At 53.0% G+C, this 26,577-nt stretch overlaps 1 protein-coding gene across 3 annotated transcripts; it reads right to left on the reverse strand.

The window, feature by feature from the left end:
* Positions 1-2,612: 2,612 nt before the first annotated feature.
* Positions 2,613-23,529, reverse strand: Man2a2 (mannosidase alpha class 2A member 2). Of its 3 annotated transcripts, none has more exons than XM_036187300.1 (25): positions 23,312-23,529; positions 22,930-23,129; positions 21,800-21,948; positions 20,859-21,116; positions 20,644-20,788; positions 20,353-20,524; positions 20,025-20,152; positions 19,685-19,858; positions 19,128-19,314; positions 16,625-16,802; positions 16,123-16,325; positions 15,789-15,971; positions 15,525-15,639; positions 15,076-15,143; positions 14,777-14,942; positions 13,483-13,719; positions 12,114-12,236; positions 11,606-11,720; positions 11,243-11,376; positions 10,422-10,563; positions 8,502-8,635; positions 8,121-8,195; positions 5,653-5,847; positions 5,421-5,528; positions 2,613-4,435 (listed from the first exon to the last, which is right to left on the reverse strand). In XM_036187300.1, the coding sequence occupies exons 3-25, from the start codon at positions 21,929-21,931 to the stop codon at positions 4,283-4,285; spliced, it is 3,525 nt and encodes a 1,174-aa protein (XP_036043193.1). In that variant the 5' UTR covers positions 21,932-21,948; positions 22,930-23,129; positions 23,312-23,529; the 3' UTR covers positions 2,613-4,282. The 3 variants fall into 3 exon arrangements, with proteins under 3 accessions (XP_036043193.1, XP_036043187.1, XP_036043178.1); XM_036187294.1 differs by lacking the exon at positions 8,121-8,195 and having other exon boundaries at positions 2,613-3,383; positions 4,282-4,435; positions 23,312-23,527; XM_036187285.1 differs by lacking the exon at positions 8,121-8,195 and having other exon boundaries at positions 23,312-23,527.
* Positions 23,530-26,577: the final 3,048 nt, after the last annotated feature.

A 26,577-nucleotide genomic window follows, 5' to 3' on the forward strand; every position in this document is an offset into this window, starting at 1 on the left:
ACCTGCCTCTGCCTCCCAAGTGCTGAGATTAAAGGCCGCCACCACCACCACCACCACCACCACCACCCACCCGGCCTCTTTCCTTCTTATACAATGGCCATCATCTCCTTACACTAGAAAGGAGCCTGTATGACCTAATCACCTCCCACAGGTCCCACCTTTTTTTTTTTTTTTTTTTTTTGCAGCTGAGGACCCAACCCAGGGCCTTGCACTTGCTAGGCAAGCACTCCACCACTGAGCCAAATCCCCAACCCCCAGGTCCCACCTCTTAATAGTATTTCATTGAACTACAGAGGGACACTCCTATTCAAACTATAGCATGCAATGCTTACAAAGACTCCCAGGTGTTTCTTCCTCCAAGGGACTTTCTCACCCACCGGTATCTCTAACCTTCAACTGTGCCACACTGTAGAGATTAAGAAGTCATCATCACCAGCCCTACTTGGGCTTCCTGTGTGCAGGCTATCCTAATCAACCAGGGAGTCTAAAGTCAGGAGCCGGAATAGACCCAGTTGCTCCTAGCAACTCTTAGGATTTGGACTTTCCTTCCCACTGGACCTACACAAAACTAGCTTGGTGGAAGATCCTGTCTCTCCTCACTTCTCGCTGTGTGAGACTTGCCCTTTACACACATTTTTGTGAGGAAAGAAGAGTTTTTCAGCTGAACTGCAAGCCTCACCCCTTCGCTACATAATTTTTTTCCTCTTTGTGTTTGTGTGCGGGAAGGCAGTTTAGTTTGACAGCTAGTGTTTGAGATCGTGGCTCGATGTTGCTCAAGCTCGATGTGGCTCTAAACTCCTGGGCTCCAGGAGTAGCTGGAACGGAGGTGCCTGGCTTCACAAGGACCTTCTTAGTAACCACCATGGCAGCCACCAAGCCGTCCCAGTTCAAGTTGGAGATGCTGCTGTCCAGGAATTCCTGCTTCTCTTCATGTCCCGGGGAAGGCAGAGGCGGGGGGCTATGTAGGCCTGGATTCCCAGTAGGAGGATGAAGCGCCTCGTGCTTGCCCACCTTTCTCTCTCTACTTCCAGCTAGGCACTCAGCCTTTCCTCTTCATGGAACTGGATGCGTTTCAGTGAGCGAGTCCTTCCCTTTCTGGTGATGGAGGATGTTTTGTTGTGCCCTGGTTCTACCGTAGATTGTTATCCTCACACCAGTAAGGCCTTAGTGCCAGAGCTCTGGACAAGGGCTGCTGCTTGCCTTAAAATAGTGGGCACTCACTGGGCCGCTACTGAGACAAACCCAGGTTATGGTGGCATGCACCTGTAATCCCACACTTGGGAGGCCGAGGCAGGAGGATTTCTGTAAGCGGGAGGCCGGCTTGTGCTACCTGTCTTAGAAAACAGAGAAAAACAAAAGGAAATTCTTTGGCCCTTACTCCCAGAGAGTGGTCCAAAGGCTATACTAGGAGTTGGCTTTTTCCTCCTGTGCTCTAGAGCAAGCTTGTGTCTTGATCCAGTTACACATGGCCGTGCCTGCACATCACTGCCACACCCAGACTGAAGAGACAGCCCTGTCAGGACAGGACAGGGACCTGCACTTCCCAGAAGCCACTCTGATGACTGGACATCCTGAGCAATACTGCCCTAAGTAATATTTACGCATGTAAACACCAGCTGAGCACGTGGTGCCTACCTGTGAGCCCAGCACGTGGGCAGCAGAGACAGGAAGATGACAAGTTCAAGGCCAGCCTGGTTCTCTATGGCAAGTCTGGGTTAACCAGGGATACACTGCAAGACTCCCCCGCTCCCCAAACACTTTTGTGTGATTAATTAACTTTACTGCACATCTAAGACCTTCAAAGAATATCCTTTATTCTGCTAATTTCCTAGGGGTTCACAGAGTCTCCCCTTTCATTTGACTACAAAGCATATACCAGCAAATAACACTTGCGGTAAGAGTGGCTTCATCTTCTTTCCTAACGTGCTTAGGCGGTCGGGACAGGCTTCCGCCTGCGCTTGTCCACAGCTCAGGCTCTGTGCTAAGCACTTCCCACTCACCACCTTCCTTCTTTCAGCAAGGCATGACTGGACTCCACGTGGCCTGAGCCCGGCTGCATGTACTCTGCAGGGCTGCAAGAACTCAGCCCTGTCACTAGTGGATCTTTGGGTGACTGTTGGCAGGTGCTAGTAGCATCCTGAGGAGCCAAAGCAAGCCTTTCCCCTGCAGGGACTACTCACTGCAAACACCTACCTGCACAGTTGTATTTTAACCTGGTTCCTAGAACATGCTTTCCTGTGTGTGTGTGTGTGTGTGTGTGTGTGTGTGTGTGTGTGTGTGTCAAAACCCATTTTTCAGTCTTTCCCTCTATCATGTGTTAAGGTTTCATGTTATGTCTAGAAAAGACCTTCCTACATCAGGTATAAAAATATATTTTCTTGCCGGGTGCAGTTGCACACGCCTTTAGTCCCAACATTGGGGAGGCAGGAGCAGGAGGGGGGGGTCTCTTTGAGTTAGAGGCCAGCTTGGTCTACATAGTGAATTCCAGGATAGTCAGAGCTACACAGTGAGACCCTGTCTCAAAATTGTGTGTGTGTGTTTCTTGAATTTTGTTTTTTCCCTCTAGACCTAGTTTTTGGGACACTGAGGTAGAGTTCTAACTAACAGATCGCTAGTTGTCTCAAAGAACTATTTATTAAATAATCCATCTCCACCACCCCGCTGCTCTTGAAATCATCCACACATTTCTGTGTGCCTGGGTCTGTCTGAACTCTCCGTGTTACCCATCAGTCTCTCTGATTTGATCATGATGACTGAACTCAGCTGGCAGAGAGTCCAAGCCTCTGAGGTCTCTGTCAGACAGTGCCTTGTGCCCACTTTGGTACCACCAGCATACATCACCACTGCCTTCAGAACCACCTCACGTCCTCATCCTGTGCTCTCCTGAATGAATGGCAGAACTGGCAAAATTCCCACAAGTGCCAATCTCGCTGGAATTCCACTGATTTTCTGGATGATTTGGGAAGGAGCATGTACTCAGGCAGCTCACAGAATGCCCTGCTGGGTCTTCAGTTGACACCGTATCTTAGGTAGCTTATGGTTTAAAAACAGTGGCAGTCGTGATTCTTCTTTGTCTCCATCTGAATTGAGGGGTGGGTGGTACCTGGACCCTGCTCATAACAGCATGCCCCCGGCTAGTTTCTGACTCTCGGGAGAGCGCCTGTGCTGTGTGGTTCTTCACTGGTGACAGGGACCTTTATCTAGACTATGATGCTTCTTTCTAGTCTTGGCTTACTAAGTCTTCATGAGAGATGGAGTTTCTCTTTCACCATTTATAGACAAATTCTCTATTAACTGAAGCTCAAATGAAGGCCCATCGAAGCATACAGCCTCCTAATTTTGTCTCCATCCTCTTCGTCCCACACACCAGGAGAGTGATTTTTCTGCAGATGGAACAAAGATTAACCTCTCAGCCTTCCACTGGACCCAGCATGGGGACCTTCCCAAGGTGCCCAAACACAGGGCTCTTGGAAGCTCCGTTACCTTTCTAGGGAAAGGAACTTGGCCAGGAACCCCACAATAGGAGCTTGAGAGGAGAGTGGTGTGTGAGCTAAAGAAACATGGAAGGTGGGAGACACTTCTCACCCCTGCCACAAACCACACACCACCAAATGACCAGCGCAGAATGGGCGTGGGTTCCTGAAGTGATCTCTGGCCTCTGGCCTTGATTTAGAGTCTCAGGCAAGTCCTTCCTGCCACCCAGCAGTCACTAGCCAGGGCATACAGGCCCAGTGGCACTTCGAGCAGAGGCCGAGAACAGAAAGCAGCAAAGCCCTTCGGCTCTTGGGAGAGCTGGGGATCCTTCCGCTCCTCTGCTCCACTAACAGTGGGCCCTTCCCCCAGAAGCACTCTGCTCCTGGGCCTCATACTAGGACATGTGGGGTCTATGTCTCCATAGGACCCCTAGAGTTAGCTCGTAACTGCAGTCACCTGGCTCTGGGCTGCTCCCCTCAGCCTCCTTGACCTCTTCCATGGGCCCCCACTCTTCCTATGTCCCATTTTGGGAAGAGGATGGGAGCCTGAGCCTGTGCCCCACTGGGCACCCACTCACAGCCCAAAGAACCTCCTCTGCCTTGCCTCCCTGGCCTCTGCTCACCACGGATGTGTGGGCTGTCCCAAACACAGAAGCAGCAATAGGCAATGCAAGGGCAGGGCCCAGTCTGTCACAGTTCTGAGAGGCAGAACCAGATGTGACACTAGTGTGACTTGTCCAACCCCGTCCTGGTGTTAAGAGGCGCTCTCTGTGGATGAACGTTCTCTTCAGGCCACAAGAAGCCCTACCCTAACCCAAGCGGAGGCGGAAGGTGCCAATCTCCATGGGCTCCACAAAGATGTCCGTGCTGTTGGAGGGTGAGGCCAGAGGGTACAGCAAAGTCAAAGAGGTCGGCTGCAGGAATACCACATCCAGGCCATGGAAGAGGCTTCCCAGGGCCAGCTGTGAAGAGAGGAGGCCGGCTGAGCTGGGCACTGCCAACACTGGGGTAAGTTCTTCCTTACATCTTTTTTTAAAGACAGGCTCTCACACTGCAATCCAGGCTGCCCTGGAACTCACAACAATCCTTTCTCAGTCTCCTGAGTACTAGGATGATGATATTGGGAGCTGCCACACCTGGCTTTCTGTCAGATCCTGAGAGATAAAGTAGCTGAGACAGGGATACACAATTGCAACTCTTGGGAGGTAGAGGCAGGTGGCTCAGGAGTTCAACTCAGCTTTGGCTACATAGTAACATTGTATCCAACCCAGTAAGACCTTGTCTCAAAAATAAAAAGAAGAGCCAGGCGGTGGTGGCTCACACCTTTAATCCCAGCACTCCGGAGGCAGAGCCAGGCAGATCTCTGTGAGTTCGAGGCCAGCCTGGGCTACAGAGTGAGATCCAGGCTGGCAACAAAATGACACAGAGAAAATGTCTCAAAACAAAAACAATAAATAAATAAAAATAAATATAAGATAAATAAATATAAAAAGTAAGAAGGCAACGACCTTATGAAAGCAACATGCCTCAGACAGGGCTTTGCTGCAATGTACTCGAGCCCAGAGCCTGTCCAGGTGCCTCAGTTACCCAAGCTGCGTTTGAGAACGTTCACTTCTGAGTCACCAGGACAAGCAAAGGCCAGCCGACACCGTGGGTCATGCTTTGAAAGGTGCAGTAAGCAGTTTTTCGTTTCTCAGGTTTCCCTCTCCGCTCAGCACAGGCCCTCCCGTGTTCTGGTTCCGGCTTTGTCTGAAACTGCTCCTACCCAGCTCAGCACTAAACCAACAACAACCTCTCCTTTGTCTCTGGGGAGTCCTGCCCTTACACCTGCTCCTCTCATCCTGCTGCCAACTCCAGCCCAGCCTCCCTCTAAGCTGTCAGCTCGGCTCCTGCCGGCTTCACTGTCCTGACAAGGGGCCCTGCCTCCCACACCGGGGCCTTGCTCACCTTGCCTTGGCTTGTGGTACAGTTGAAGCCCAAGTTCTTGGCCTCCAGGCCACAGTCAAAGCCCTTGCGGTGTAAGATGAGGGCGGCATCGGCTGAGGGTAAAGTGTCCTGGAAGACAGTCGGGGCAAGCAATGGAGGTCGGCAGCACTTGTGCCCAGAAGGCGAGGCTGTACAGGGAAGGGGGGGCGGGCAGAACCTGGTGGTAAGGTTTAGCTCTCATTGGAACATTTACCTCAGCTGCGAGCGTGCGTAGATTGAGCAGGTGGAAGTCACAGGGCAGTGGAGAAGCCAGAGGGTGGAAAGAGCGCAGAGTAGGGCTGGTGCCCTGCCTCTTGGCCACAGGCAAGGCAAGTGGAGGCGTGTTGAGGTACATCGAAGTCAGGTGGCTGAGGAGGGACGGGTAGCTGGTAGAGCGCTCATCTTGGACCTGCAAGATGGACCCAAAACATAGGTGAGGGAGGGAGCAGAGCCAGGCTAAGGGGTGAAGCAGGACAGGCAGGCCAGATCCTCTGAGAACAGCCTTCCTGGGGCACCTGGACTCTGGCTGCCTGGCTCCAGGCCCCGAACTTCCAACCCTTCTTGAGTGGCTACTTCTCACGGCACTCAACTTAGAGGGGGTGGTGTTACGAGGCTCACTTCTGTGTCTTCTTTAACACTATCAAAAAGAAATGTGCTCTGTGCTGTTACCCCACACAGAGAGGACAACAGGCAGACGGGCTTCACTATGGACAGGCTTCTCATAGTGACAGTGTTCTAACTATCCCACGGCAAGACGCCACACACATCCGCAGCCAGCCTGCCACTCAGGACCACCAGCTTAAGCTGGTAAGACCACTCCTCAGGTGGCCCCCAGGCTGCCACAGTCACAGGCTTACGTGGGACTTTTCTCCACAGCCACTCCATTTCTCTGTGCGGGTCCCGGACCCTGGCACCACCCTCTGAGGGTCGCCCTTCAAGCCCGGGCAGGGCCCATTCCTCTTCCATTTTGTTTTGCCCTCAATGCAGACTGCTCCTCCAACTCCATCTTCCTACCCTTGGCTCAGTCAAGGCCCGAAGGCTTCGGGTTCCAGCATCTTAAAACTGTCACGCCTCCTTTGTCTCCCTACGGCCACTCTGCTGCTTGCGGTCCTGACAGCACCTCTCCCTGTTCAAGTCCTTCTGTGGTCCCCAGAGCTCTGCAGCCTGCCCTGCCCCTCCCTTCCACCATGCCCAGCACCGGCTCGTGGAGTTTTCTGAAATAACAAACACCATCTGCCATGGCTTCTGTGATAGCTACTGACCACTTGGAGGCACAGGAGGCTCAAATGCCATTTAAAAGACAATTTATTAGTATTCGTTTGTGTATGTATGTGGTGGTGGGGGCGGTTGCCTGCATATATGTCTGTGCACTTCATGTATGCAGTGCTCCTGAAGGCCAAAAGAAGACACTGTATCCCTTGAATTGGAATTACAGATGGCCCTGAGATGCCCTATGGGTTTTGGGATCAAATATGGTTCCTCTGGAAGAACAATCAATGCTCTTAACCACTGAGCCATCTCTCCAGCTCCCTATAAATCTTTTTATTATTTATTGTTCTGAGACAGGGTTTCACTATGTAGCATCAGCTGCCTGGAACTCCCTCTGCAGACCAGGCTTTACCCTCATAGAGATTCACCCGCCTCTATCTCCTGAGGGCCAGAGTTGAAGACACGTGCCGCCCACCACACCTGGCCCAAGAAGTGTGGTTAGTGTGGGTGAAAACCTCAACTTATTTCATTTTAATTCATTTGAGTAGCTACACGTTTAAAAAAAAAAAAAAAAAAGGCAAGCATGGTGGTATACTCCCATAATTCTAATCCTTGGGAGACAGAGGCAGGAGGATGAAGGCTAGCCTGAGCTACATGAGACCTTGTCTCAAAAAAAAGCAAATAAGTAAACAGCCATACGTAACTGGGCATGGTGGCACATCTGTGCTCTTAGCTACTTGGGAGGGTGAGACTGGACTTGAACTCAGGAGTTCAAGGCCAGCCATGGTAACAGTGAGGCCAAAATCAAGGTTAACCGAGGACAACCCTGAGGTTATCCTCACTACATCACGAGGGCAGCCCAAGCTGTATAAGACCCTGTCTCTCTCTGACACACACACACACACACACACACACACACACAACCAACCAACACCAACCTAAAAAACAAAACTGGACTGGAGACTTAGCTTAGTTAGTGGTAGAGCACTTGCCTAGCATATACAGAGCCCTGGGTTCAATCCAAGTACCAAAAAATGGCCAGGACACGTGGATGGTGGCTGCCATGCTAGCCAGCACTGCTGTAGTCGACAAATCACAGCTGGTCTCCCTTCCACACTGTCATCACTGCCTTCTATGTTGTGCATGGTTCCCACTCACCAAAGCTGAGCCTGGCGACCCCTGTTTCAGGCAGCATCTGTCACCTCTTCAGCCCATGCTGCCTTGGCACCGCAGGCCCAGTGAGAGAGACCCCATTTCTACGCTTTACACTTACACTTAGACCCTGCTCACTAGTGGGGTCCTGGGGCAGCAGCACATTGGCCCATATCCTTTACTTCCCACAGCATAGCAGGGGCTCAGCATCTACATGAGGAGTAAGGGACTAAGCCACACCTGCAGGATGCTAGGCAGCAGACTCACACTACAGGGCTAGCCTGCTCACCCTAGGCCACCAAGGCCCTCGCTGACCCTTACCTTTGGGTTCCTGATCGGGTTGCTGGAAAAGATCAAGCCCCCAAACATGGTTGCCAGTTTGGAGAAAAAGCCAGGCTGGTGAGGCAAAGAAAGCCGAGAGATGAGCAGGGTTATGTCAGGGTTAGGAAATGCCAGGCTGGGGAGGGGAAGGAGAGACGAGGGCACCAAAGAAAGAGGCAGATGAACATGACAGGCAAGGTGACAGGGTGTGGCAGGGGGAGGGACTGTCAAGCTGCATGAGATGGGTCAGCAAATGCCATAGGCTCCTTGCCTTGATGCAGGAATTAAGGTGTGCTGTCTGCCCCTTGCCCTCCGGCTACATTTGGGAACCCACAAGGCCGAGCCTACACTAGCTCACTGGACAGCGGGCCCAGATATTACCTCCTGGCTCACGGTTCGCCGCTCTAACAGGAGGCGGAAACGGTTGCAGGTGATCTTGTTGTCTTTGAGCCCTTGGCCTAGACCCCGATTGTCATCCTGCATCAGCCGTCGGTCCAAGATCACCTCCAGCTGGCCTGGGGAAGGTCGGCAATAAGCTCCAGGAGGCCAAGCCCAGGGCTAAGCAGACACAGGCCTTGGGAGCAGACTCTCTACCTCGGGTACTCAGGGGAAAGAAAGGCCAGTGAGACAGACAAGCTGAGTCCCTCAGAAGAGAGAATGATGGACTCCTGGTACTGGGAGAGCAGAGTGCAGGTGTCTCGCCTTACCTCTCTAGGTGGAGAACAGGAGACCTAGAAAGGGGATGCTGACCATGGCAGTTGACCTCTGTGACCCAGGAGTAGGTCTTGGGCCCTGGGCCTAGGCCAGCAGGAAGCCTCTAGGGGAGAGGCCACACAGAACACAGTAAATAGCAGACGGAAAATGGAGAGGCCCGTCTGTCACACTGCTACAGGGCCTCATCTGAGGTGTGCCGGCTTCCTCAGGCCAGACAGACTCAGGACTGACACACACTCTCTTGCCTCTGCTCAACCTGGCATCACCTAGAAGGCCCAGCAGTCCAGACAGGCATGGATGGCCTTGCCTGTCAGAAGCAGGCTATGGCGAGGACAGGCAGAAGGCATGTGAGGTTAAGGCTCAGCAAGGCCTCCAATAAGAGACAGAGGAGCACCACCTCTGTTCCCATTTGGCATAGGCTTGGGGGAAAGGTCTCACGGCAGAGTTGATGGGTGGGGGAAGAAAGGCTCTCACCACAGTAACCCACGAGAGCTTCCCCCCGCGAGGGCCAATTCTCCCTTTCATCTCCACAGTCCTTACTGCCATTTCTGTAGTCTCTCTGGCTTTGTACTCTGAACAGACAGGAAGCTATCGCCAACCCTAAAATAGGTTCCTTGCATAGAACACAATCATTCCTCAATGTCCCGTGTCCCAGAGGGGCAGGCAGCTGACTGAGCAAGGACAATGGGCTGTATTCAGGAGTGTTCAGACAGACAGATCCCAAAAAATCCTGGCAGCGGATACGAGAGCCACAGAGAGAAAGCAGGCTCACCGCCACTGTGACCTAGTCTTGATCTGGCACTCAGTTCAGTCCTCACCAGCTCTATACCCCATAGACAGACAGACCTCTAGGGCCTCAGAGTCCATAAAGTATGCTCATTTTGCCCCAAGGCTATGGAGATCCCTGGGGGTGGGGGTGGGGGGAGAGCTTTCACCTTGTGCTACCAACTTCTCACCCTCCAGTACTGGGGAGGGGGCTCACACTTTGCTCATGCCACACCAGAGTTCCAACATAGAGCCAATCTTCAGACGAAGTCTTACTAAGTTGCCCAGACTGAGCTCGAACTTAGGATCCTACCTCAGCCTACAAGGAGCTGGGGTTACATGTCTGTGCTAATAGGCCTAGAATTCTTGGTTTGAAGAGTAAGAATGTCAGCCTTTCTTTTACTGACCATTAAGAGGAAATATGTATATTTCTCCTTTCCTAAATATTACACTGTAACCACCTGCCTGGTAGTGGTGCATGCCTTTAATCCCAACACTCAAGAGGCAGAGACAGGAGGATCTCTATGAGTTTGAAGCCAGCCTGGTCTGCAGAGTGAGTTCCAGGACAGCCAGGGCTACACAGGGAAACCCTGTCTCAAAAATCAAAAAGAAAAAGGAAAAGAAAAGAAAAGAAAAAAAGAGCTGCATCCCTCGCCGAGAATAACCCTTCAATACCCATCTGCTTCTCCCAAGTGTGACTGACAGGAGCTGTGGATGGCTCACCCCCTTCTCAAGCTTTGGGGTCATGGGGTCTAGAGAGAGGGGAGGGAAGCCAACAAGGCATGCTGACTGGAGCAAAGGCTAGGCTAGGTCCCCACTCACCATCAGCAAGGCTGGAGACACCCAGGGCCTGTGCAGTGTGCAGCGTGAGCCGCCTCTGTGCGTCTTGGATGTAGGCCATGACTGGCATGGGGTAAAAGTTAGCCTGCAGGGGCAACTTCTTTAGATACCGCCGGGGCTGCACCTGCAGGGAGGAGTTCAAAGCCAGCCAGGAACAGCGTCTGATTTGTGTTCTTCAGTCTCCTCAGTGTGAAGGCTTTCCTGGCTATTTTTGTTTTATTTTGCTTTGTTGTTGTTGTTGGCTGGTTGGTTTTTTGAGACAGGGTCTCTCTGTGTAGCCCTGGCTGTCCTGGATCTCGCTCTGTAGACCAGGCTGGCTTTGAACTCAGAGATCTGCCTGCCTCTGCCTCCTGAGTGCTGGGATTAAAAGCATGTGCCACCATTTCCAGCTGTATTTTTTAAATTGTGTCTATTGTATAATGTGTGCAAATGTGTGTATGTGGGAAGAACTCTATGGAATGGGTTCTCCCCTTCCACCTTTATCAGGGTTCCAGGAATTAAACTCAGATTCCCAGGCCTGAGCAAGAGTCTTTACCCACTGAGCCATCTCACTGGCTCTATACTTGCCACTGGTCCTCGGCACACACACACACATACACACACACACACACACACACACACACTCACACACTCACACACCACACACACACCACACATACACACACACACACACACCACACACACACACCACATACACACACACACACACACACTCACACACCACACACACACACACCCCGCACCCCACAGCACCTGTATTGGAAGGCCAAAGCAGTCTAATTTCCACAGGGCCCAAGAAGTACCTGAAAGCCATTGAGGTCTGTGAAGAAAGTACCCTGGCTGTCAATGTCCGTGTGGATGCGCAGGGCCAGTTCCTTGTTCACATAGTCCCTGATGTCTACCAGGAATGCCATGTCCAGAGACAGACCCTCTACCCCTAGACACAGGGACAGCCAGAAGTGAGGTGAGAACAGCCTGAGAGACTATGCCCAGGGAAGCTCTACCCACCCTCCTCCTCCTGGGAGTTCCCAGGGCACTGGCGATTGGATTTTTCCTCAGAGAATCCATGTCAATGACACACTGCTTGTCAACAGAGATGGGGCAGAACAAGTGCCAGCCTGTGGACCTCACAGCTGCTTGTGACTGTCCCCACCTGCAGGGCTCACCTGGCAGGTTGTAAAGGCGAACCACTTGGTGAAAGTGCTCGTAATATGCAGACACCTCCGAGAAGAACGGGCCTTCAGTGACACGGAGCACAGGGGGCTTCTTGGGGACGTAGGGCTGGAAAAGAGCAAAGGCCACTGAACCCACAGCACAGAGGACAAAGTAACAGTACCAACCCAGAGTGGGGCAACAGAAGTCCTTGGCCCAGTGCCCTGGCCTGACCACCTGTGTTGAGCAGGCCTGAGCCATGGTTAAGACCAAAGCTCACCAGGGGAGGGAAGAGGGAGGGGGTGGGATCTGTGGGTGGTATGCAGAGTGAGTAGAAAATTTCTTAATTAAGAAAAATGAAAAAAAGAAAAAAAAAAGGACCGCAGCCCACCAACCTCCACAAGGCAATGAACAAGGACAGCAGGGCAAGACACAGGAAGCAGTGAGCACTGTAGGGTGCCAGGTCCCTCCCAGGCTCTCCCCATCCACCAGGCCCGCCAGGCTCTGTGAAGCGTCAGCTACCTTAGCCTCACTATCGGGCAGGAAGAGGTAGGCTCCACTCTTATCCTTGGATGTGCGGGTGCCATAGATGAGGACCTTCACCTCCATCTGCTGCTCCTGTTCGTCATCCACCCTTCGGATGCTCTGCCAAGAAACACAGCCCTGACCCCTGGCCCCACACCAGCATGTCAGGTCTCCCCCAGGAGGGCAAGGACTGACTTCCCCCAAGGAGCCCAGCCCAGTGCTACGGTTGGGATCTTAGCTGTCCCCCATAAGGCCTGTGTGTTAAGGGCTCGTTCCCAGATTGCTGCTACTAAGCGAGGTAGGGACCGTGGGACTCTACCACTTCCCTTCCCTCCTCCTCCTTTTTTTTTGGTTTTTTGAGACAGGATTTCTCTGTGCAGACCTGGCTGTCCTAGAACTCACTCTGTAGACCAGGCTGGCCTCAAGATCCACCTGCCCCTGGCTCCTGAGTGCTGAGATTAAAGGCGCGCGTCACCCCCTGGCCAGCTTAGGCTGACCTTAGCTTCTAATCCAATGCTGGGGTTACAGGCATGGGCTACCACACTCAGTTCTATGCAGTGCTGGGGATCAACCCAGGGCTTCATAGAGCAGACTGCTTATCTAGCCTCTCCAGCCCCACCTCTCTTTTTTCTGAGACAGGGTTTCTTTGTGTAGCCCTGACTCTTCCGGTCCCATTTTATCCACACCCCCATCTCTCTCTCCATCTCCCTCTGTCTCTGTCTCTGTCTCTCTTTTGAGACACCATTTCAACTGTGTAGCTCTGGCTGACCTGGAACTCACCGTGTAGACCAGGCTGGCCTTGAATTCACACCTGTCTCAGTCTCTCAAGTGCCGGCATTAAAGGTGTATGTGACCAAACCCAACTTCTTTCTTTAAACTTTTTGAGACAAGGGTCTCATGTAGTCCAGGTTGGCCTCAAACTTGCTATGCAAAGATGACCTTGAACTTCTGATCCCCCTGCTTCTGCTCCCTCCACTGCTGAGATCACAGGTGTGCACCACAACACCCAACCTCTCCCCTGCATCCTGGCTGTGAAGTAATTTACTTCCTAAGATGTGCTCTCTGCCTTGACATGCTGCCTAAGCACAGGCCCAAAGCAGTGGGTTTGCCCAACTGTAGGTTCAAGGCTCACAAACGGTGAGCTGAAATAAACTTTGACTTCTGAACAACTCACAGATACAGTAGCGGACGATTAACACACTCAGCCTTGCCATGCTGTTAGCTTGACAGCTGCTCATGCTCACACCCAAGTCACTGTGAGTCAGGTGACAGGAGGCACATGGGGCCAGCAACAGCTGCACACAAGCCCCCCTGATGCCCACACCCTCCTCTGGTCCCTCCCCACCACCCTGGATTGGCCCTTTACCTTGAGAAGCCCAGTAAGGCCGGAGAACCAGACCTGCATGTAGCGATTGCTGATGGCGATGTCACTGGGGCTGGAGTCTATGACTCGGACAGGGAATGCTGTTTGCCTGCTGATGGTCAGCTTCACACCATTCAGGTAGACACGAACAGAAGATGGCAGTGTGTAGGGCCCGTCGACATCTGGCTGCAACTGCAGCACACCCAGACCCAGGGCTGGCAGGCGGATGGGCACCGACACCTGGGAGCCCAGAGGCAGACAGAAGCATGAGCAGAGAAGCAGCCGTCCAAACAGGCCTCTTCCCTTCATCCTTGACCTCTGTCTGCATTCTGTGTTCTGAAGCTAAGTGTGGAACCTTACACTTCTGTCTGGAAAATCCTGTCTGCTTTGGTTCTGAGTTGCCATTCTGCATGCCTGTCAGCCAAAGGGCACAGCGCTCAGTTGAGAGCCTGGGATCTGAAGCAGGTTTCACATACTATCTGAGCGACCTTAGGCAAGTAACTTAACCTCTCTGGGTCTCTGCTTCTGGTGAAATGATAATTGCATCACTGTGTACACTCCTAAGAGCTTAATGAAAGCCAGGAGTGATGTACATCATTGTATCCCAACAGTCAGGAGGTTAAGCAGAGAACAGCACGTTTGGAGCCAACCTCAACTGCACAGTGAGACCTTTTTTTTTTTTTTTTTAAATGTATACAGTGTTCTGTCTGCACGTATCCCTGCAGGCCAGAAGAAGGCACCAGATCTCATTACAGATGGTTCTGAGCCACCATGTGGTTGCTGGGAATTGAACTCAGGACCTTTGGAAGAGCAAGCAGTGCTCTTAACCTCTGAGCCATCTCTCCAGCCCCCACGGCTTCATCTTTAAAAACGAATTTGTGATGAATTGAATATCTAAGTGCTTCGAGCAGCGCTTGGCATGAACTAGATCTGAACATTTATTTTCCATCCGCATCACAGATGAAATCCATAATAAGTCAACACCAGAAATCATCATTAGAAGCTTGTGTCCAGGAATTAAAGACCAGGTTGGACAACACGCAAAACCCCGTCACAATGAACCAAACAACAAATACTTGTTGAGCAGCTGACTATAATTAGTACCACAGTGTCCTCACTACCCTTCTAAGGATGCTCAAATCCCCAGAGGGACTATCCTTCGGACAATACCTCTCCCCAAGCCACCCGCCTCCACCCTGGGGAGAAGCAGAGCACAGCACAGGAGTGGGAAGCAGGTGTGGATGGCGAGTGAGGCCCCAGGAGAGGTACTGAGCAGGGAGCACTGAGCCTGCCTCACCTGGTAGACATCGGGGACCATGTTAGTGGCCGAGCTCCAGTGCACACTGATCTGCACAGACAGGGGCTGGCCCTCCTCTGAAAGGACTCGCACCCTTGGGGAGTTGACCAGCAGGGTTACCACACTGAGCCGCTCCTGTTCCAGGGGGTTAAATAGCACCACAAACCTGTGGGTAGAAGGTGGGCTGACCCAGGAGCTGGCTGCAGCGGCGGTGGGGCAGGGGCAGCAGCCAGAACAAGGGCCCCCTGCACTGTGGGCAATAGAGGGTGCCTCTGTGAACCTAGCCAGGCCTGGCTCACCTGGGTGAGGAGTCCAGCTGGATCACTGTGCGTTCTGGCAGGGCATCGTGACTTAAACGACCGTCATCCTGCAAGAACGAGGGCAGGAAGAAAGAATGATGGCTGGGCTCAACCTCCTCTGCACCCCAACCTGTCCAGGCTACCTTTTTTTCCCCCCTTAAAGATTGATTTATTTATTATGTACACAGAAGAGGGCGCCAGATCTCATTACAGATGGTTGTGAGCCACCATGTGGGTGCTGAGAATTGAACCCGGGACCTCTGGAAAGAGCAGCCAGTGCTCTTAACCTCTGAGCCATCTCTCCAGCCCCTGTCCAGGCTACCTTAAGCATGGACTTTGCACCCCAAAACAAAGAAAGCAAAGGAGGAATGGTACCCACTAACAGCAGCTCTTAAGGTAGTACCCACCCACACCAGAGGATCTCTCAAGCAGATGTCAGAGGGGCTCACCATTTGCAGGAAGGGTGTCGCAGGGTCAAACCCATAGGTCTCCTTGTCCCCCAGCACCAGATAGTGAGCAGCATTGACGATGACCTGCTTCAGGCTAACCAGAGACCGCAGCAGCCTGTGGTGAGCAGGAGAGAAAGCTGAGAAGATGGTCATGGGGGAGCTAGCTGTCTGCCACGCCAGCAGGACCTGCCCTCAGCAGCCTACCCACCAGTCACGTGCATATCCTCTCTTTGCAATGGTGAGGGACACGGGAGTGGCTCCTACCTGACCCCATAGTCTACTACCACGGCCTCCTTGGCAGTTCCGGTGATGGCGTCATGGTGCTGGAAGAGCCCCAGTGTGCGTCGAGCTTCCGTCAGAAGAGCAAAATCAGACAGCGGGTACTGGCCAGCCAGTCCAGAGCGGCGGGCATGAGCCACAGCCAAGCTGTATAGAACCTCTGCCCCACTACCCAGAGAAAGAAGTCAGAGCCTTCCTGTTCTGTTCAACCTACTCCAGGGGGCCGCCACACACTGATGGGGTCCTCTCTCGCTACCCCGCCCCCCCCCAGACCGCAAAGGTTAACTCTCGCTCAGCAAGGGGAGGTGGCAGTTCTCACCGCAGGTGGGCTTCTAGGACCCGGTCCAAGCTCTTATAGAAAGGCCGGGAAGTGTAATAGCCTGTCCAGTAGTGGTCCTCCCGGTCAGCATAGGAGAAGAAATCTCCACTCAGCACAGGAAACCCTGGAGGACGGGCACCAGGCTCCACTCCTGTCCTCTTATAGAGGGCATCAAAATACTCGGAGAGGGTCCCAAACTGGGCCTGTGGGGACCCAAAACAAGAGTCCATCAATTACAGAGCCTCCTGGGATCTCTGGCCATCATTCCACAATGCTGCAGGTATGGGCAGGGGTGAGGACTTTGTCTAGCAAAGGGCGATAATTCTGTATGCCCTGCTCTTCCAGGCCTAGCAGGAGCTGGGGGACTTGGGAATGAATTCTGATCCACACAGGAACCTTGTCCAAGACTGGGAATGACCTGGAACCCTCAGCAGTAGGTCTGGTACAGCAGGGACTGGGCTGCAGCACTGTAGCTGCAGATCCTTCTGCACACGCCTCCCACCTGCACATGGAGCTCAGGCTTGCTGTTGAGGAAGTCAAAGAGCCGCTGGTAGTTGAGGAACTGGGCGTCCCACTCCTGGGGCTTGTCATACCGGAAGTCATCGCCCAGTGGCACAAGGAGGACATTGCTTCGGAAAAGCCGAGACTTCTTCCGGTACTGGTCCAGGAGCAGGGCTGCCCTGGAAACACAGAAGGTCACAGGCCCAACATGAAGTCCCAAACTTAAAAAGATTGGTGAGGAAGCTGGGGAGGTGGCTCAGTAGATACAAATCTGTCATGCAAGCTGAAGACTGGAGTTTGCCCCTCCACCCCACCCCCAAAACCTGTAAATACCAGTGGGCATGGTGGCCTGACTATAATCTCGGAGTTCAGAAGGTGGAGACAGGATCCCCAGAGCAAGCTGCACAGCTAGACTAGCCCATACTGGAGATGAGCTCTGGATTCAGCTGAGAAGCTTTTTCAATGAATAAGGTGGAAAGAGACCAAGGAAGACTTCTGACGTCAACCTTGGGCGGCCATACACACTCACAGACCTGCATGTGTCCACAAACATGGGTTCACATGCATGCAAACTATGCTGGGTGACATTTATTTTTAACTTTAGCACTTGGGAGGCAGAAGGCAGACAGATTCTTGTATGAGGTCAGCCTGATCTGTATAGCAAGTTCCAGGCCAGCCAGGATGACATAATGAGATACTGTCTCAACAAAAGAAAGAGAAAAAAAACAAAACAAAAACAAAACTTCCCATGAAAAGCTAGGCACACTGGGTGGTAGTGCATGCCTTTAATCCCAGCACTTGGGAGGCAGAGCCAGGCAGATCTCTGTGAGTTCGAGGCCAGCCTGGTCTACAGAGTGAGATCCAGGACAGGCACCAAAACTACACAGAGAAACCCTGTCTGGAAAACAAACAAACAAACAAACAAACAAAGGAAAGGAAAGGAAAAGCTAGGCACAGTGGCACATCCCTGTAATCCCAGTACTTGGGAAGCTGAGGCAAGAAGATTCCAAGTTTGAAGCCAGACAGGTCCACACAGAAAAGCCCTGCTGAGTGTGGCAGCATATGCCTGTAATCCCAGCACTTCTGGAGTGTCAGCAGTTCAAGCCCATCCTCAGCTACACAGCAATTTCAAGGACAGCCGCAGCTCCATGAGACTCTGTCTAAAGCCCCCATACACACATGAGGAATGGTGCCTTGCTTGAACTGTATGCAAACATTTATTTATTTTTATCCATATTATCTACCCAGTGGAGTCTTACAGCATGTCAATAGAGGCTTTTTCCTGCTGGGTACAGTGTCATGTGCCTGGAATCCCAACACTTGGAGGCTGAGGCAGGAGGATTGTTGCAAGTTGGAGGTCAGCCTGAGCTACAGAGTAAAGTATTGGGCAAGCCAGAGCTACACGACAAGACCTTGTCTCCAAAAAAGAAAAAGAAAAGCAGCTGTTTTCGGTGCTTGCTTGGATCGCAAGTCCGAGTCACTGCCACTGCTACTTACTACATCCTCCACATTTTAGCTAAGGCGACATTAGATCAGCCTTAGCCAACACCTTTGTGGGGTCCAAGTAGCCACAGTGGCATCTTTGAGGTTCTTTACTCTTCTCTTAGAAGGGACAGGTCTTTTTTCTCAGAGGTTAGCGGCTCTCTGGCCGTACTGGTTAGATCTAAACAGGCTGTGGGCCCAGAGAATAGAAGATCCACCTGCCTGACTTGGAGCTGACCCAGAGAACCTAAGTCAAATGAAGGACAGCAGCTGAAAGTTTGCAAGAAACGGCACCCACGTAAGAATTGTTTAGGGCAGGTGGCTGGCATAGTGGTGCACGTCTTTAGTCCTCACACTTGGGAGACAATGGTGGCAGATCTCTGTGAGTTCAAGGCCAGCCTGATTGATCTACATGGTGAGTTACAGGACAGCCAGAACTGTAAGTGAGACTCTGTCTCAGAAAAATAAAAAAAGAATTGTTTAGGGTTGGAATGTAGCTCAGTTTGGAGAGTGCTTGCCCAACCTCACAAACCCCTGATTTGGGCATAAACCAGGCATGAGTCATGCTTGTAACCCAGCACTCAGGAAATGGAGGCATGCTTGAAGCCAGTCAGCCTGGAATATGAGATCCTGTCTCAAAAAGAAAAAAGGGGGTGGGGTGGAGAATGCCTCCCAGTCTATTAGGATATCAGAAGGCAGCTTCCCGAGGAAAGCAAAAGCATTCTGGAAAGAAGCTAAGCACTATTCCCACTCCCCAGGGAGGCAGATGCATGGCCTGAACTCTCCACCGGAGTCTCCCCCTTTTCCAGGTATGGTCAGCATCATGCACTCCCGTGTGGCCCAGCCAAGACCAGAAGCCAGGTTTCCGTCTAACTCCTCTGAGGAACAAAATGTCAATACCAGCTGGGTGTGGTAGCGAAGACCTGCTACCCCTTTCTCAGGGGGCCGAGGCAGGGGGATTGAGCACTGCTGAGACTACCCAGCTCAAAACCAAAACCCAGCACCTTGCCCAAGCAGGGTACCTGTCTGCCACGTTGGCCTCTGTAATAGCCCGCGGAGGCACCTTCCAAGGGCAGTTGATGCGCCCGCCCGGCAGGCGTTTGAAATCAAATTGGCAGCAGATCTTGGGGTCAGGGCCACAGGTGTGTGGAACATCATAGCTGTAGAAGGGCATCATGTGGCAAAAGATGTCTGTGCTGGAGTCTGGATCTACAGAAGGCAAAGACATACCATAGGGTCAGCCCCGGGCAGGCAGGGTTAGCCACTAGACACAAAGACATCACAAGTGTGCAGATTCGGGTCGTCCATAGGCAGCCCTGAGAGACACTGAGGCTCTAGCTAAACTCAAGACTGTAGATATGTGTAGGCTGGGAATAGGACCCGGGGCTCCCAAATCCACAGCTCCTGCAGGAGATATGCCAGCAGAAGTCAACATGATTCTCTCCTCTCCTAACCCAAGACAAGAGTTGCTTCAGGCAGTCTGCCCTTAGGGACAATAGGGGTCTGATTTCTAAACCTTCTCTTCTCCAGTGAAGACTACACTTCTATCTATACTACCCATGACTTTCCTTGGCCTTACCCCACATCTGCCTCCACATGAACTCCAGGCTGTGAGTGGCAGCAAAGTGCTTCTTGATGGCATAATGCACCCTCTGAATCAGCATGCTGGTCAGGTTGGCACGGCGCAGCAGGTAAGGCATGGTGGAGCTGTGCCCAAAGGGGTCCACTGCCCAGCCCGAGCGAGGGGTCGCACCTATGCATAGCAGAGATTTCAAAGGCCCTGAATACCTCAGGCACTGGCCTCTGCCTTCCTAGTGCCTAGGAGGCCAGTTCTTAAAGGAATAACTTCCTGCCAATCCCTGTACCTCACAGCATGTTGCCACTCTCGGGCAGAGTCTAACTCCCATGCCTGGACTTACCCAGGTTTCTCTCCAGCCACTGATGTCCCTCGATGAGCTGGTCAATCAAGGCAAAGTAATGGGAGTTGGCCTCATCTGGCATCACCCACCCGCCTGTTGCAATCTCCAGCTGCCCGTTTCCCACCAGCCTAAGGATGAAGGCACACTTAGGATGTGGCAGGGACCCTTTGCTTGGTCCTAGCAGCTAGAGGATGACAGGGACTGCATGCATTGGCCTCCTTCAGCCAGAGAATACTCATAGGCTTGGCACCCACAGAATGAGACAGGACCAACCCACCCAGCTAGGGCTTAGGCGACGACTCTCCCACACCTTCCGAACCACCACTACCTTCGAACTGCTGCCTTTTTTTGGGCACTGATGTTGTCCCACCACTTGGCGAAGAAGGAGACTTCTGCCCAGAGAAAGCGTCGTCGGGGATCTTCCTGCAGCTTGGACACCATGCTGTTGAGGATGTGTTGGGTTTGTTCCATGTAGTACTTGTCGAAAGTCTTGATCCAGCCTGGGAGAGCCAACAATAGGGTCCCCTGAATACGCAGCACACTTCAGCCACACCCCTCCTTATGTTCATCATCCGAAAGCCTGCCCCACACCCTGGCGCTGGGCCTGTGGGGCCTTCACCTGGATCATTGTGTGAGTGGGGCACCACAAACACCTGCAGGTCTTCCGCATCCCAGTCATTTGGGCTGTAGGAGATGTCAAAACCTTGCCTCCACACGCCACCCTCCACATTGTCAAATGGCAAGTTCTCAGACACAGTTAACATCTGCCAGGGAGGAATGTGGCTCAGTGCCCATCTCCGACAACAGGTGGTCCCCGCCAGCTCCAGCTCTTACCTGTAGTTCGGGCTTCTGCCCCCTGCCCCCCAAAGCAAACTGGCAGTCCTGGGGGGAGACAGAGAAGAAGCTGGGCCGGGGCTCTGGGAGCACAGCCCAGGAGCCGTTGGCTGTGTGGTAGGGCAGCAGGGCTGGCGGGCCCTCTGCATTGGCTGTCAGCTCCAGCACAGAGTCCTTGATGTGGCTGATGATCTCATGGTTCTCCTCCAACAGCTGTTCCAACTGTTCGATCCGGTTCTGCAGCACAGAAATTTGGCTCTGCCAAAAAGAAGAACAGAAAGGAATCCCTCACGGCTCCCTGTCACCGGAAGAATTCCTGCTTGAGGTCACCGCCTGATGCCTGACTGGCCTATGATTCCCCTCTCCTCAGGCCAGGTCAGACCATAGGCCTACAGGGATGATGTGCACATCATCCCTGCAGACTCCTATCCACTTGACTTGGAAATAGCATCACCCTCAAGCTCATGGCGGACAGGCAAACATGCCCGTGCTCAGTGACCTGTACTTCCTATCTCAAGCATGGTGCTGAGGACGGCATTCAGCTTAACGGAAAAGAAATACTGCAGTCGATTAGCAGGGTCTGCCAAGAACTCAACTCTGTCTAGCAATATACATGGCCACTTTTCTCCTCCTCCTTTTGCCCTTGCTGCCTTTCACTTCCTATTGTGGTTAGGAGCATAGCCCAGTGGTAGAGCATGTGTTTAGCCAGCACCAGCCATTGGGCATTCACCCCCAAAAGGGGGAAAATCTGCCTAGGAGCGGTCCTGGGCTCCAGATATATAACTCAGCTGGAGATCATGTTGCCTGCATTTGTGCCTGAGGCTCTAGGACTAATCCCTAAGACCATGGGGGAGGAGGGCGCTCTTGTCCCGCACAGCTCTCCTGCTGGGGAGATACCCGAGCCCAGGTGACTTGCTTCTGGAGAACGAGGTGTGACTCACCCTGGGGAAGTTCCCACCATTCTGGTGTCTGGCAGGATCGTGCTGCACTCGGTCCAGCATAAGATAGAGCGAAAAGACAGCTACACAGAAGATGGCCGCCCCGCACACCGTCACCTGCTTTTTCAACTTCATATCGACCCAACACGTACCTGGCAGGAGAGACACCACCTGTAGATCTAGCATCCAAAGTCCCCCTGTTGGCCTCCCTACCCAATGCCCTCTGAATTCCCAAGGAGCAACGATTGGTGCCTGACTCTGGTCAAAGGCATGGGAGCTTCCAAGAACCAAGTCTTGGTTGAGACTCCCTGCACACAGGTAGCACACGTATCGTATCTGGGGCTGGTCCGGTAGGACAGGAGTTCTGTCTGCCCTCAGCCCCAGCTATAAAAACTGGCATATGGAGGGGCTGGTGGCAGGTGAGACGGCTTGGTAGGTAAGGCTCCTGCAGCCAAGCCTGACAACCAAGTTAATCCATTTGACTCACATGGCGGAAGTAGAAAGCCAACTACCACAAACAGTCCTCTGATTGCCACGTGTTTTCTGTGGTGTATAAATGTATATACATGTATAAATAAACGTAACACATTAAAAAAACAAAACAACAACAACAAAAACAAAAACAAAAAACGGGGATAACAGAGCTCCCGGCTCTGACCCACACTTCATTACAAAACCACTAATTGCAAACAGCTTGCCCAGGACTCTCTGCCTGCAGAGAATGTCTATCCAAGCTCCCTAGCCATGTATTTGTTTGACTTAGAGGTACCATCACCAGCTGGAGAGACCGGCAAGCCTCGCCCCTCTGACCTCCTGAGTCAGGCTGCTACTCAGCAGAAACAGTGCCTGGCCCAGATCCTGTCTCAGGAAGCATACAGAATGGATTTCTTTTTCAAAGAAGAAATGCTCACATTTCTACCACAACCCCAGTATTGGTGTTCTAGTATTCTCCCTGTCAGTACTGGGCAAAACTTCCAGTCCTGGCTTCCAGAGCGCTCTAAGGGACTCCTGAGAAGCCAGCGGCGAGACTCCAAGTCCCCAGCGTAGCGGAGGCCAGGCACAGCTTCTCGGTAACGGGGCAACTCGAGAGGACCCACAGTTCCCGCTGCCACCGCCCGCGGGTCCCCACTTGCCTGGCGGCGGAGGGAGGACGTTAGCTGCCGGACGCGCGTGGGCGGGACCGCGTTTTGGAGTCCTCTCTTCGGGGCCCTGGTGCTGAAAGAGCTCTGTCACCTCTCCCTGCGTCCTACTTAGGGCCAACTGATTCCGCTCGGGAGCCTCCGGGCAATATTTTTAGCCCCTGGAGATTGGGTCCGGGCCAAAGAGGGCGGAGCTAGGGAGCAGGAGCTGGGTCACCGTAGGGCAGGAACCTGCCGCGGGGTCCTCCCCCGCCCCACTTCCCCCGCAGGCCCGTCCAGCCCCCTCCGGCCCTCGGAGCTCAGCGGGTACTCCGGGGCCGCAACGCCCGCGGCCTGCAGGCAGGAGTCATCGCCCGCACCCCGCCTGGCCCGTTACCGTCCGCGGCCGGTCTCCGCGCCGCTCGGGACCCTGCCGGCCGAGCCTCGCCACCGCTTGCATCCCCGGAGACCGCAGCCCGCGCGGGGGGCAGTTGCGCAGGCTAAGACCGAGGCCTGCCCACCCACCGGCCCTGCTCGGCCCCGCGGCCGCGCTCCCGCGGGGGCCAGGACCGCTGCGCCCGCGCCCGCGCGCTCGCTCCGCGCTCCCGCCTCCAGCGGCCGCGGGGCCGAGCAGCGCGCCGGGCGGGAGGAGGCGCGCGGGGAGGGACGGCGCGCAGCCTCCCCTGGCTCCGGGCCCCGCCGCCGCCTCGCCGCCTCGCCACCCCCGCCCGGTTCCGCAGCGCCCTCTAGCACCGGGCTGGGCGGTCTCGGCCGGGTTCCCGCCGTGCCTCCCGCTGGGTCGGCATCGGGGTCCGCTGGGGCCGCCGAGCCGCTCTGCCCAGCGGTTGAAAGGGCAGGGCTCGCGCGGCGGAACCCCGGCTGAGCCGAGGGACTGTTTTCCTGCATGTGGTCTCCTAGCCTGGCTCGGTAGTGATGTGTCTTAGGCAAAGGGACGCTGCCGCCTCCCTCTGGGTACTGTGTGTTCCCGGTGCCTCTGGGTTTCCTGCCACTGAGGGCGAAAGGTGCACACCATACTGTTTACGGTTACTCATTTATTGGGCGTGTGTAGGAAAAGTTTAAAGCACCCCAGGAGGGACTCCTCTGAGCCATCTCCAGCCCGACAAAGGGTGTTTTTTTTTTTTTTTTAAAGGAGTGATTAGTTCCTTCTATTTTTCCCAAAGCCTAGGGATGTGGAAATGCCAAGGAATGCTGAGGACTTTAGATAGGGTTTGAGAAATCTGGGAGGTAAATTCAGGACCGTTGTCTGTCTGGAGGGAGGTGGGAATTCCAAATCAGGGAATGATCTCCTGTGGGATGAGGTCAGAGATTGTCTGAGCCCTTATGTTGGTGGTGGGGAATGCTTCCCTTCACCCTGAGACTATGACCGAGACCAGAAGGTACCTAACACATTTGGCTGTGGGCATGTGGGTTAAGTCAAGTTGCCAGTCAGTTCTGGGGAGAGAGAGCTTCTGCCCTGGTGGGTAGGAAAAGGAGGACTGTGGTATCTAGAGTTGGGGGTCTGATATTTGACAGTTTTTCCCAAATCCTGGGGCCTGGGGAGATGGCTCAGTGGTTAAGAGCACTGGCTGCTCTTCCAGAGGACCCGGGTTCAAGTCCCAGCACCCACATGGCGGCTCACAACGGTCTGTGGCTCCCAGTTTCAGGGGACCTGACACCCTCACACAGACATACATTCAGGCAAAACACCAATAAATTATAACAGAAAAAAGAGAAATACAGATCTCAAGGTGGCTTCAGGCTGCAGGTGGACCTTGATAAGGCTTGGCTATTAGGAGCTGGTGTAGATAGGATGGACTTTGTCAAGTGTGTGTGGAGGGGGTAGGGGGGGGAGGGAGACAGTAGGGATGTAGCTGAAGATGAACTACTGGTGCCTCTGCCTCCATCTCCAGCTGGCTGGAAGCTTTAGGCCAGTCTACCTCCTTTGACAGTTCTCTGCGCACTGCACATGATGTCTAAGTAACTAATTGTATCCTGTCGGGTAATTTTGTAGCTATGGTCCCGTTCAGGGCCATCTCATCTAGGGCTTTTGCTGTAGTTATTTTTCTGGTTGGATGACGATCTCAATATAATATTTTGGGTGGGATCTGTAGTTACTAGGTTTATTGATTGTGTAGCTGTGACAGGATGCATACATAATAAATAATAAAAAGACATATTTATTTTCACAACTGGTGAGGAAGATATGGCAGAGCTGTGCATTTTCATGGCTCAATATTTTCCTCTCCCCCCCCCCCATCTTCTTTTCTGAGACAGGGTTTCATGTAGTGTGAACTCCTGATCCTCCTGCCTCCACCTCCCAAGTGCTGGGATTACAATTGTGAGCCACTATACACAGCTTGGCTTTTTTCTTGTCTCTGGAGCCCTAGTCCATGGGATGGTGGTCCCCCATTCAGGGTGGGCCTTCTCTCAGTCACTCTTCTTGGGGACACTCTCACTGATATGCCTAAGGTGTGCCTCACCAGTCTCTCAGGTGATACAATCTGATCAAATTGATGGTGAAGACCAGCCATGACAGGATCTCAGGCTTCTCAGTGTTAGCCTGTCCACTGGGGGCAAATCTCAGGGGACTCCAGGGACAGCTTTGAAGAGGTCTAATATCTCAAGCTCATGCAAGCAAACTGATTTTCTTCCTCTGGATCAGTGAAGGGACCAAAAAGGCATTCAGGATGTCCTTGCATACCGGTGTCTTTAGTCTGGGCAAAGAATTGTGTGGCTTGTAATAACTGGTGTGTGTCACGGGCCATGGGTCACTTTTACTAGCCACTAAGTGCTAATGAAAGGACATAGTATCAACACTCACGTTGCCATTAGCTCCTGTATGAAGACAAGGGCCCTCCTCTCCCGTATCTGCTATCAGCCACTTGGCTAGGCCTGGAGAAGTTGCCTATTGAACCCTCCTCCGGTAAGCATCACCCCAGAGACCTAGGCCTCTAACCTTGCCCTTTGTCTGTAAAGGAGAGCAAGGGGGTGTACTGATGGCGTTGAGCCACGCAGCTCCTTGTCTCTTGGGAGCTCATTTGACAGCGGGGAGGGTGTGGCTCTGGATGTCCCACCTGTCTGCCTGAAGGAAATGTCAACAGTGGTCAGCTCTTTGTCCTCCATTCCTCCCAATGAGAACTGAAAATTGGCCTTTATGGGTGGAATTGAATTTTACTTTAATGCTCTTGCCATGCAGCTGGGTCCCCCGGCACCAGCCTTATGCACACACACTTTGGCTTGTAGCATCTCCTCTTGACCTAAGATATGTGTTGCCTAATACCTAAACAGGTCCTCCCAAATTATCTGAAGAATGCACAAAGAAATCCCTTTCCCTCGGCCTGGGAAGTAGGTAAAATGTGCAGTGTGGTGGAGGGTGGGGACTAATGTCATCGCTGAGCACCTGAGCTCACCATTCAGATTCTAGGCTAGGTCACAGAATCTAGGCTGGTCTGAACTGGTAGCCTCCCCCAGAATCAGAAGGCAAGGACTTCTCTCACTGACCCCAGTTTAATCTCATTTGTGAAGACTCCCTGCAACAAGTCCTTGATATCTATTGGGTTTTTTTGTTTTTTTGTTTTTTTTCATAGCCATGTTATGGCTGCAGCCAAAAGTGGCTTGGAGAATGGGGGTCAGCTGTTCAGCAACTGAGCATGTGCCCTTCCT

This window comes from Onychomys torridus, chromosome 1 (genome assembly GCF_903995425.1).
Source record: "Onychomys torridus chromosome 1, mOncTor1.1, whole genome shotgun sequence".
NCBI classification, from domain to species: Eukaryota; Metazoa; Chordata; class Mammalia; order Rodentia; family Cricetidae; genus Onychomys; species Onychomys torridus.